The 13,438-nt window shown below is 26.5% G+C and overlaps 1 protein-coding gene across 1 annotated transcript in view; it reads left to right on the top strand.

Annotated features, from left to right (window-relative positions):
* The window catches only part of LOC100208075 (UDP-xylose and UDP-N-acetylglucosamine transporter), a 34,649-nt gene extending 33,505 nt beyond the window's left edge, over positions 1 to 1,144 (top strand). Inside the window, exons 11-12 of the mRNA XM_065818475.1 lie at positions 119 to 194; positions 773 to 1,144. Of these exons, the coding sequence (XP_065674547.1) occupies positions 119 to 194; positions 773 to 1,013 (317 nt within the window). The 3' untranslated portion in view covers positions 1,014 to 1,144. The remainder of the gene's footprint in view (positions 1 to 118; positions 195 to 772) is intronic.
* The last annotated feature ends 12,294 nt before the right edge of the window (positions 1,145 to 13,438 follow it).

Raw genomic sequence — 13,438 nt, 5'->3', positions numbered from 1 at the left:
AATTTGAGCTCCATCCCTAAGTTTTTTTAAAAAAAAAAAAAATGAAAACACTAGTTTAGGAGCAGAAAAAGTAGCTGATAAAAAAGAAGGTGATGATTATTATTATCGATTTTTTTAGAATACTTTGAATTGCCTATTGTTCAAACAGGAATTCCAGTAATTTGGTTGTACCTAGCTGTAAATGTAGCTACTCAGTATCTTTTTCATTTGATTATTTTGAATTGTTTTATTTAAAATTTACATATATATATATATATATATATATATAGAGAGAGAGAGAGAGAGAGAGAGAGAGAGAGAGAGAGAGCGAGAGAGAGAGCGAGAGCGAGAGAGAGAGAGAGAGAGAGAGAGAGAGAGAGAGAGAGAGAGAGAGAGCGGGCACGTCAAAATGATCGGTCTGTCACGTTAAAATGATCAATAGAGCACGTTAAAAAACTTTAATACCTATATATAATAGTTTGATGTAATAAATGTAATAAATAAATAAAACTGTTAATAATATTTAACTATAATAATAGTTGATTCCTAATTATGATCATTAGTGTGAATCAAAATTAAAATGCTTGTAAGTGAGTATTATTTTGTAAAATTATAATTTCAAGTTGTTCAATAACGCAACAAATGACTAATAATAAATAATATACAACTAATAATGAATAAAACATAGCAATAGCCATTGCTTTTGTTAATTAATATTTATAGCCATTGCTTTTTTTAATTAATATTTTATTATTATTATTTTTTTAATGTTTTCCTTAATGTTATTTGTCAGATTTGTTTGTATAAAAAGTGTTTACCAGTTGTCTACAGAGATGTCGTCATTGTCAGTGACGGTCGTCTTGACTTTAAGGAAGTTTCTTAGTCTTTTGATTTCAATATATTATTTTCAAAACCCGTTTACGATTTATCATTGGATTGGCTCAGCGTTAGTTTTTACTGGCACGCTACTTTTCACGGGTGTTCTTCAAAGCGTTTTGTCCTTTTCAAAAGATTCTCTTAAGAAAACGAACTAGAATTTTAAATTTTTCTACGTGTGTATATACATGTGTGTACACACTTACTTTGTATATTCATATTTTTCAAACCAGGACTTGCCAAAATATAAAGACTCCTTTTGGCTTTAATAAGGTTTATAAAATGAAAAGTTCTTTTTATTATTTATTTAAAATTTATTTATATTATAATGTATATAATATTAATACTACAATAATAATAATAACAAATATTATATGTAAACTAGATAAGTTGCTACTTTCTAAAATTGGTGAAATATTCTAAAAATAAGTCTTCTAACATTTATCAAAATATCAATTTTAAGTAATTAGAATTATTTCTAAAATATCTATGACCAGTGTAAGTGTAACGTATGACGTTTAGCCAGTAAAAATTACCATTTCTAATCCACCTATCATCAGTCATAAAGTTATATTTTAATGATACTTTTTATTTTTTTCTAATTGGTTGTATATTATAGCTCATCCAAAAAAAAGTTTTTTTGATTTGTTTTAAAACTTTAAATTGCACCATGTTTTAACGGAAGCACGTTTCACTTTAGGCTGGTGGGCTTAAAATCACTTTCATTTTTATAGTATTTGTTATTAATTTTATATTTTGTGTGCCAACATAGGTAGGTTTGGTTGTTAATTTTACATTTTATGTGCCAACAGTGAGTGAGTTAAATGTATTGCACACATAAAGATTGAAGGGAAAAATTTTAACCAGCGATTTTTTTGTTAGTTTTTTTATTTTTAAATATGTTCTAAAAGTTATTTTGGTATATAAATTCTATAGGTTTTAGAATTATTATAACATTAAGTGTTTAATAAAAGTATTTAGAATTATTATAATATTAAGTGTTTTATGATAAAGTTATGTTTGTAAATGAAAAATAATTCCCTCAAAGTATTTATTTTTTTAAAATAATAAATAGGTTTTAGAATTATTATAATATATAATTTAAATAGTGTTATCATTATTTTCTATAAATCAAGACATTTTTTGTTGTCGTGATTTCATAGCTAACACTTATTAAATTCAAGTATAAAAAGTTATATTCAATAAAAATATGTATTTTAGTTGAATTACGAGGGTGTCACTATGTTTCTTAATAAACAGTTAGGTTGTCGTTTTTGACAAAGTCATGGACCTAATTCTATCATACCTACATTTGTAATAGCCTTAAACATGTAGTGCCCGTGTAGATAAAGTTCTTATTTATAAAAAAATAAATAAGTATATTCAGTACACAATAGTACACTGATGTAAATTTAGCGGATAATTTTACTGAAAGTTATGTAACAATTGATAAATAAAATGTCCGTAAGTTTTCTAGTTAACTAAAAAATATTATATTAATAATTTTAAACAAAAAGTAGATTTATGCACGTAACTATCTTAGCTAACATTAGTTTTAAGAAAAAGTTTACAAAGCTCAGAAAATTATTCACCTTGGTCAAGAAAAGTATGCAACAGGCAAAAAGATTCGTTTTTAAGAATATAGTTTTTATTAAGTTTTAAGCATCAGCGTTGACTGAACGTGTCACAAAAGACCTTAAATTACATAGCTGGTGAGGTTTTGTCTTAGATAGTCAGTCTTTTTTCTTGGCTACTTAAATTTTATTGGTTCTTTAACACTTTTTCTACTTAGCGCAACGCTAGTATTGTGTTCGTTATTATCCTTAGTATTGTGTGCCTTATATCAACGCAAAGTATTGCGTGTTTTATGAAATGGGTTTAGAAATAGTGAAGATAAAATAGATGTGTTTAATTAATTAGGAGTGTATGTGTGGTTATATGGATGGTATACTGGAATTTACTAGCTTAAATTTTCATTTATTAAAATATAAAATTGGGCAGTAGTAAACATAAAAAATCGGATGCGAGGGAATAAGAGTCCTCGCCTTTTTAAAAATAATATATTTTTTTAAGGAGCGAGGTTCATTGAATATAAAATATGTACAAACATTGTTACAATCTTATAATAAAATTTTTAAAAAGAACTTAAAAGATTTACAAATGGTTTTTAATTTCCATGTCGATTACAGGACGATATTTTTTATTCCGTAGTACGGCAGAATATTAAATAATTATAGAACAATATAATATAATGAACACAATATAATATTGAATAACTAACAGAAAAGATTAGCTACAACAATAACAGAAACATTCCTATGCATATATACATTACATCACAAAAATATAACTTTTTGTATCTTTTATTCAATTTATTTATTTTCTTTCAATTTATTGTTCTAATATAATCTCTCTATTATTAAAAAGTTACAAAATACACAGTCATTTATACTACAAATGTATTTTGCTATATAATTAAATGCTGCATGGTGAATATTTATAAAATGAATAATTTTACCTTATATTTATATTTCAAATAAAGGTCACCCAAACGAGATCATATTTACATATAAGGTCGGTTAGGTGACCTTCGTGGGCACCAAACTGTATGCATCATACATTTGTCCACATTCAGAATTTGCAGTACGAGCCATGAGCTAAACATGATTGCCATTGTCTAGCTCAAAATATAGCCAAAATCGAGCAAGTTTAACACCAAGCCACAAAACACTTCTCTAACATAAAGCACTTACCCAACACTTAGGGTTTATTAATACTAAACCTGACAACACTGACCAAACAACGAGCAAGAAGAAATCTTATTGAAAAATGCAAAATCAACAGCAAAATTAGCGTATTTAACTTCGCGGTGTCTGAGCGTCAACCAAACTCAACTTCTTCAAAGTATAGTTTTTGAGCTCGCATGCTAATCAAACAACTTAATGCAAAACTTGTTGAGACTGCGCAGAAAGAAACAACTTCCTCACCAACCGTGTGGTCAAACCCAGGAACGCCTTAAACCAAAACGCGTTTAATTTAACATATCTAAAATACTACATAAATGAACAATCAGCCTAATTTTAATTTGAAAGCTAAAGACTATTTTTGTTTGAAAAAGTATTATTATAATACTTTTTCAAACAAAAATAGTCTACACCGAGCTAAGGGTGTGGTCACACACCCACAGCTCGGTGTAGCTTCTTTAAAATGCATTACATTTCCAGAAAATTTTTTGGCTAATTGGAAAAAATAAAAAAATTAGACAGTAGTACACTGTTACGGAAAAAGGTGTTCATGTTAAAGAAATAAGGTTTAGACACGTGATACTATATGAACTATAAGGTGTACTATAAGGTGTTGCCGTAAAAAGGTGTGGATGCAAAAAAAAGATTTAATGATACATTAACCTAATAGGTGTTGCAACACCTATTAGGTTACACCTAATAGGTGTTGCAACACCTATAAACTGTAAACAGTAAAATCTGATACCTGTAAACAGTAAAAATTGACACCTGTAAACAGTAAAAATTGATATAAATAGCAAACATCCTCTAGTCTAATATTAAGTCAACTTCACTCTATATGTCAGATGCTGTTTCTGTTTTATTGTCATAATCCTCTCGAACAGATTTTCCTGGTTCAATTTTGAGTCATTTTTTTACATCATCACCTTCATTTATGTTTTTTACAAACATTCATAATATTATCGTTCAAATGGGAAGAAAAATTTGTTTCATTACATTTGGTAATAACGCCCAAATTTATCAATCCTCAAAACTGACTTTATTAAACCAGCCAGGTTTGGTTCTATTAAGTTGAGAAATCTTTAAAATATGTTTTAACCATGAGTCATTTAAATAAATGAATAACTTAAAAACTATGTATGGTGGCAAAATTTCTCCTAAATTATATTCACAAAACATCACAGAGAAGAATTATTTTTTCAGGGTACTTCAATTCACGTGTCATAACAACTTTTTTATGTCCGGGGTCATCACGCAAATTGGTTTCATCATTGTTCCAAATGTTACAAGATGTAAATCCTTCAAGTTCATGTTTAATGTTTTCAAAATGAAATTTTAGTTGTTATTTGTTTATAGCTGCAGTTAGAAAAACTACACTTTTTTTTTTTATGTTTGATGCAATTTTATGGGTGAACACTTCAAAAGATTTGAAACCAATCATCACCAGTTATATTGTTTGAAAAAATTGTTCTGTATGATTTTGGAAATTTAAATAAGCAGCAACTAACATTATTACATCAAGTTTATCTAATTGAAATTCTCAATTACCTATAACCATTATTCTAGTAGAAAATAAATGCTTCTCATCGTAAGTGAATATAGTTGGTGTACCAATTCACTACTTATGCTTTGAATTCATTTTATTATGGATATCACTTCTTGGTATATTGAACCTTTTTAAAGTTCAGGGTTTCCTTCATGAGTTGCTTCCATACACTCTTTCAAAAAAATGGTGTTAGAAAAAGTATTGAATATACGATTTTCAATATTATGTTTGTTATATATACGAGTCAAAAAAAAAAAAGTAAGTAAGTATAAGTATTAACAAACTCAAATTGCAATTTGAACTTGTGAAAATAAATGTGTAGTTTCTTAACTTACTCCTAAATTTATTAAATTATAATTTGTAGTTGGCAGTCATATAATCATTGCATTAGTCAATTATTGAACACTAAATAACTTATCTTTAGGGTTCATAAAAAACATAAAGTTTCATAAATTTGCAAAAACAACAAGAACAAAAAAACAATTCAGCTTAAAAATAAATCTTTTTTATTATAAAGTTAAAGTTATTCAAATAATACTTTTTTAAAAAACCATCTAAGTAGAATAAATAATGATTAGGCCAATTTGAAATAAGTATTATTACTCATTAGTAATAGTTATACTATTATTAATGAGTTTAAATAATACTATTATTTACGTGTCAATGTTACCATATATAAGAAAAATATATATAAGAAAAATTAACGAATCTTCTATTTGCGAGTATAAAGAATCTTTATTAGAAACAAATTGGTAAGTTGTTTAATATCAATGCAATCCAAGGGCGGATTCATAGAAAGGAGAAGAGGAGATAAGTGGGACAATGATAGCGATTGCCCCCCTATCTGTAGATGCTTTAGAAAGAAATTTTTTTTTTTGCTAATTTATATATTTAAATCAGCATGTTTTTTGAAAACGGTAAGTAAATTAGGGAGGCTTTAAAAATTGATACGAAAGCTTTAAAAATATGATATCGATATATGACTTAATTTCATAGTTACATAATTAATAACATTTTAATAATTAAACAGTTAGTGTAAGATTTTAAGAAAGTTAACAAAAAAAACTTTAATAATTTGTAGTCTTCTAACAAATCACTAAACCTAAAAACTTTCCTCTTTTTTACTTGATGACCTGGATTCACCAAATCAAAAAAAGCAAAAATATCGCCACAAACCCCTCTCTTTTTTTCTAGATTTACTTTTTAAATACACTTTTCTTGAACACTACGACAAGCACTTTCTAATTATAAAAAAAATATATATATATAATTTGAAATATCCAGGGATTACAAACGAAATAAAAAAATCCTTAAAAAAAAAAAAAAAGAAATTATACAACAAATATTTAAAATTAGTGATGAAAAAATCTTATTGTTTCTAAACTTTTCATTCATACATAGCTATCTCGTGTATACCAATATAGCATAGGGCAGTACCCACAAATCTAAATTAGAACCGCTTGAAACAACAAGGCTCTCAAAATTTTCAATTACATATCATGGTCCCTATTTATTCAACAAATTAGTTTCCAGAAACGAATCACTATTAAACTTAAACAACGAAAGCTAAAAACTACGATAATCAAATTTAACAACTGTAAGGAATTTTTTTAAATTTGAATAAAAAAATAAAAAAATGTAACTTAACTTTTATTACAAATCGATTAAAAAAATATTATTAATAACAAATATGTAACACATACATATATACTACGTATGCAACTGATTTTTTATGTGTATTACATGTGTCTGAAAAAGGTACTCGATGACAAGACTGACTTAAGTCTTTTACGAGCTTCCTTTAACTACAAATAAGTAATTTTTTTTATCAATCTTACACAAATTTCATTTTTATCATATTTATACACAATAACATTATTTTGAAATGTGGTAAATAAACTTATAGTGTAACATCTAAACACTCCTCCGAAAAATCAGCAGATTTATTTTTATTTATTGTACTTTTTATTTTAATTGGAATAGTATAGAGATATATTTCTCGGATTATTTTTACGTACACGTTATTCTATTGTTGTAATTGGTATTTATTTTAATCATTTCTCGGAGTTGTATGCAACTATATTTTTATTTACTTCGTATATTTCGAACTTTATATTTATGATTTAAATTTGTATATCTTTACTGCTAATCAGTGATTGGTTACTTGTAATTACTTTGTAGTTGTAAAATAAACATGTATAAAAAATAAACATGTATAAAAAAACAAAAACAAAAAAAAAAACAGTACAAAAGCTATTTGAAAAAATATTAATAAGTCTAAAAAACTGTATTTTATAGTGTCTCTATTCACCCCAGGGGGTTGTCAGTATTATGATTCTGGTTATTTGGATATCTAAAAAACTTAGGATTTTGTTTTAATCCTCCAATTCGATAGTGTATTAAATGGCATAAAAAGTTTGTAAATAAAGAAATCAATTTCCTAATAGAAATCAATTTCTTAATAGTGTTTGCTGAAAATGTATACAAAAAGAAAAATTACTAAGCCTAGCAAATATTGTTATAAAAAAACGACATTCAAACAATGAAACAGTTTTATTTAACAATGAAGCAACCATGCCAACATATCACTACCGTGTATCTAGTGCAAATCTAAAACCTTTGAACGCCTAAATAAAAATGTATGCGTAACAGAATGCGAGTGTTAACAAATATACAATGGCGAAATAAAAATGAAAGTAGCAATAAGAACAAAACAACACCAAAAAAACGCATTAAAAGTAAAATAGGACCAATATACAATTAGGCATCATAAAAACAAATGCCCATGCAAAATAAAATGTGAGCAAGTAAAAACTTTCAACTAGGAAGTTCCTTTCATACCAATCTTGCTTATTGAGAAAAAGTCTGCGCCGAACCTTGGATCTCTTGGCTCTGAGCCAGAACTCTGACCACTGCGCCACAAATGCACATAAATACGATTGTAGTTAGCAACTGAAAAAAAACTACATTCTCAGTTAGTGGTACCAAAAAAATCTTAAAGCCTAAAAAACTGTCCTATTCATCCCGTTTTAACGGTACGTTATTTACGGTAAATATTTGCGGTAAAACTATATCCGGTAAGTTATGGTAATTATCTATATAATATTGTCTGCTATTTATTCAAACTCAGACTTAGTTTGGCAAAAGTGGGATAACCTTATTGTTAGATTAAAAAAAGAAATTGATCTAAGTACAATAAACCCTGCTATGGCAAAAACAACAAAAAAAAATCAGATAAAAACTGTGACTTTAAATCCGAATGGACCGAATTGTCTTTTATTTCAAGTATCACTGGTTTACTATCACGTTTTTGTAGTGAAGATTGTCGACTAATAAAACGTCAAATCTTGAACGTCACTTTTTAACAAAACACCGTGTTTTTGCCAAAAAATATTTATCTAGCGTTGACAGAAAAATAGAATTACAACAAGATATGCAACATTCATTCTTAACACTCAATAAATGGATACAGTCTTCAAATAGTCTCGCAACAGTTAACATTTCTATTTCTTGAGAAATAAAAAAGCGTGGTAAACCTTATAACTTTTTTAAAAATAAAGAGGAAACAGTTAAAAAACCAAAGGTATTTCACTTTCTGCAAAAACAGTTCATGACAGAACAATAGAAATAACAGATAATATGGCATTACAACAATTTTCTGACTTAAAATCACAACCCATGTTTTCTTTAGTGAGTGATGAATCATGTGACATTGAGGATACCACCAATTTGGATTACTAGAGTGATATGTATCTTGCCAGGGTATACACAAAGAGCTACTAACATTGGCTATGCTCAAGGAACAAACCCGTGGAAAAGACGTTAACTCCTCAATATTCAAATTTATGATTTTCATAAACAGCATTTTCAGTTTTCATTTATCAAGAGACACAAACGCGTGCGCACAAACATTTCCTTTCAAGATTCAGGAGGTAATGGGTTTGGTAGTAAAAATCAATAAACAATAATAGTAAAAATTGTCTTAAAAGCATTAAATCATCGCGAAATTTGTTTGTTACTTAATAAAAATAATGAAAGATCATTTGATCTATTGTTATATAATAAAAATTATGGCTCAGATGTTTCAAATATTACTGCTGATGTTAATGCATTATCCAACCTGCACCTTAATATTAGGAGACTCAGGAGCGGGTTCAGCATTTTTCGGTCTTTGAGATAGCTAACTTCCAGACATTAAGCAAACTCCAAACGTTTATGTGTTTATACTTATGTCAAATAAGGATCGCTTTTCAAAAATCGTGGGATGATTTCCCCAAACGTGAGAGCAATAAGTTGATAAAATATTTTTTTTACTATTCTCAATTAGACTTATATTCATCGATAAATATTAGTTTTATAGTATAATCTCTCAGCGTTCAAAAATTATGACCGTATAAAATTTGTAAAACCCTCAAATTGAGGGAAGTTCAGTCTTTATATGGTAATAATTTTTAAACGCTGAGAGATTATACTATGAAACTTAAAATTTATCGATGAATAAGTCCGATTAGGAATAGCGCAAAATAATATTTTATTAACTTGTTGATCTTACGTTTGGGGAAGGAGAAAAGGGGGGCAAAACTTTTGACCAGCTAGAAAATTTTTCTCATTATTTTCTATCAACCATAACTTAATCCTGCGTGTCACATCATGTATCAAAGTTTCCCCCACCCCCCGTATTATAATTTTTATTTGTTTAGTTTTTTGTTCTCAAACATTTATGCTTTGAAACTTTATCTTGTTCTCATGTTTTTCTAGTTCATAAAGCTCTTTATTGATATAACATTCTTTTTTACTTTCTGTTAACTTGTAGCTAACTTTTAACTAACTTTCTGTTAACTTCTAACTTAATTTTTTTCTAACTAACTAAAAACCTTGTGACGCTGCAAACTTTGTTTTTAATTCTTTTAAGTTTCAATTAATAGTTGATTTGTTAAAAACAATTTTGTTTTGTACCAAACAGTTTGTCACAAAATTGTTTTAAAAAAGAATAGTTTTGTAAAAATATTTATTCAAAAAGAAATTTAACCTAATATGTGAGCAAATAATAATAAGGCTGAGAAATGCTTTTGCTGTTTTAGAAAGCTCAGACAGAAGGTAGGCTCTCTTATCAAACTTCTATTCCGACAGACTTTTTCAGATCCACAAAAGCTAAAAAATCTTTTTATTACAAGACAACCTGCTTAAACTCAAACCCTCAGCCAACGTATGTACACTCATTGTGCATGTGACTACAAACCAAGTGATGTATTTAGACAACAACGCACTTATCTCAATAAATTCCAGATTGTCTATTCCTAATAAATTTTTGTTTGTCATAGGGAAGAACAATCAACATTGTAATTAACTATTTTGGATCAAGTGTTATTATTAATCATTATTGTGAAGTGTCATATATAGTTAAACTAAATAAATATTTTTTGGCATTGCATATACGTTAATAGTGTTTGGTTATTAATAAGCTCAAAGAAGACTTAACGACGTCTTTTCTACTTTAATAAAGTTAAATAAAAACAAGTTAATGGTTATAACAGATTAGTTGTTTTAATATCTTTGTGTGAATAAAAATTTTTTGGAATCATCATTATGGTTCTAACTTTTTTCCTCTTTAAATTTTTTTACAAAATTTCTAGTTCTAATGGTCACGCAAAAAAATGGATTTTTTTGCAGCTCATACCATTGACATACCTTTGTTGTTCAAGCTTAAATGTTGTATAAAGAAATATGTGATTTAGTTCTAAATTTTTGTTGTTGTTATATTTTGTTGTTTGTTAAGATTAACCATGTATTATATTAACTTGAATAACGAGAGGATATGCGTACTCTAGTGCTATTGTAAAAACAAACTTAAAAAGGAAAAAGTTGTAAAGTATAATCAGATGTTTTTATTTAACTTTATGAAACAACTTTTCCAGCATGTCTTTTTTTTAAAATTTCATTTTTACCTTTGTTCAGAACACAAAAACGTTGCAACCATATGTTTAAATAAAGTAAAAGATAAAAACTCGCATGTAGTTTTTACCTTTTACCTTTACGTTTGTTAAACACCTTTACGTTTTAATATTTCGGCGTTAAATTATTTCGGATGTATAGATAATATTTTAACAAAACGAAAAAATTTATTTTGTTTTAATTAGATGACAACCGTTAACTACTTCTTTGTCAATATACACTAACCGTATTTTCTTTTATACAAATATAAATGTTTTTCAAAAAATGCAAAGCATCCTCATTGTATGTATAATAGCAATTTATTTGTATGTTCAAGTTACTTGGTTAGCCATGTTACTTAAATTAAAATTATTTGTTTATGCCAATTTTGTTTTTATATATTATACTATGCATAAATTTCTATAACATTGCTTTATATATATAGCTTGTGAAAAACACCTAATACTGTTGTTGCGATCACCGAGCGGTATTTGATAATAAGTATGTACCACATTTAAAGTAACTACTTTACCTAAAGTAGTCAATGAAAATCCAAAGTAGATAATACAGAACTAAGAACTAATTTTAGCATTATGATGGTTACCTTTGAAAACCATAATGCATTTTCAAAAGAATTCTTGAAATAATTTTTTTTTTTTCAATCACGGTGGCGCCGGAATTCGGAAAGCAGTGGGGATGCTCAAATTCAAAAAATAAACAAAAAGGAGGGCTTTAAAACAATGTGTTAACAATAGTCATGTTATAGAGCTTGTTTGTTTGTTTTATATATTTTTATTTAACTCAAATTAAACTATGTATAATATATATATATAAAAAAAAAAGATTTGTATTATAATTCTATTTCTATTAAATAACAATCTTTTATTTATAAAATCATACATTTATTATAAATAACTTATACATTATTGAAAAGAAACTTTGCCTTTTAATTTAAAATCAAAATAATATTTAGAACAATTTTGGCATTGTAGTTTATCTCAGTTTTACCACGGGTCTAAGAAATCTCAAACCCACATATTTGTTAGAAAAAGAAAAAAACAATTACCAGAAAAAGTTAAACTTTTAAAACACTTTTTAAAAAACTTCTAATGCAAACTTTCATTAATAAAACCTTTTAGTTTTTTAGTAAATAGTTTTGAACACGAGGTCATTAAAAATTGTTTGAATTAAATTTGAGGAACTAAGTTATTAAAACTGGATGGAAACTTGTAATTATATAGAAACTCTTTAAATTTAATTAAATTGGGTGAAAATGCTCCAATTAGACCAGTTTCATGTCTAAGTATATTTAAACTGCCAAAGTTTTACTTATGAAATATATATATATATATATATATATATATATATATATATATATATATATATATATATATATATATATATATATATATATATATATATATATATATATATATGTTATGCATATTAATTCTTTCCTATCATCTAACGTGCTTACACACATATTTTTATGTCTAATTGTACTATTATTAACTTTCTTAATTTAAATTGATTGGTCCAAACTAATAGAAAAAAAACTTTCTTAAATCTTACTTATCTTTTTTTACAGTAATCTAACTTATCATTAAAAATAAAAATCCATATTATATTTTAAGTCTAAACCATATTAAAATCCTGGTAGAGTGAGATAAAATCTATCTGTAAAGATCTGTAAAGAAAAACGAGATCAAAATCAAAATAATTGGTGGCCAATTAACTTGCTTAAAAAGCAAGTAAAATTATTTAATTAACAATATATATATTAACTTATAAATTAACATAACTGTTCTATTCATAAATAGCCATCTTTACTCAATTTGATCAGCGCGGTCATTAAATTTGCACACAATAAATAAAAGTATGTAATATATACTATATCATTTATTTTATATTACATTAAATTCTTCACCGTAAAAAAAACAGCTACAATTTAGCTCGTTTTAACTTTTTTAACAACTGCATTGTCAATGCATGGAACATCCTACCATATATAGTAATCGGTTCTCCGAATGTCAATAGCTTCAAATGTATATATATATATATATATATATATATATATATATATATATATATATATATATATATATATATATATATATATATATATATATATATATATATATATATATATATATATGTATATATATATATATGTATATATATGTATATATATGTATATATATATACATGCCCGTAACAACCGGGGGGGATGCTGCAGGGGCAATTGTCCCCAATAATTTTTCAAATAAATAATTTTGAAGTTAATTTTTAGAAAAAAGCAAACGGTTATAAAATAAGATATATATATAAAAAAAAAAAAAGGATAGCAATAACCTTATTTGTT

This window comes from Hydra vulgaris, chromosome 14 (genome assembly GCF_038396675.1).
Source record: "Hydra vulgaris chromosome 14, alternate assembly HydraT2T_AEP".
Classification (NCBI taxonomy): Eukaryota; Metazoa; Cnidaria; class Hydrozoa; order Anthoathecata; family Hydridae; genus Hydra; species Hydra vulgaris.
The sequence above is the reverse complement of the archived record's forward strand: the minus strand, read 5'-3'. Positions and strand labels throughout refer to the sequence as shown.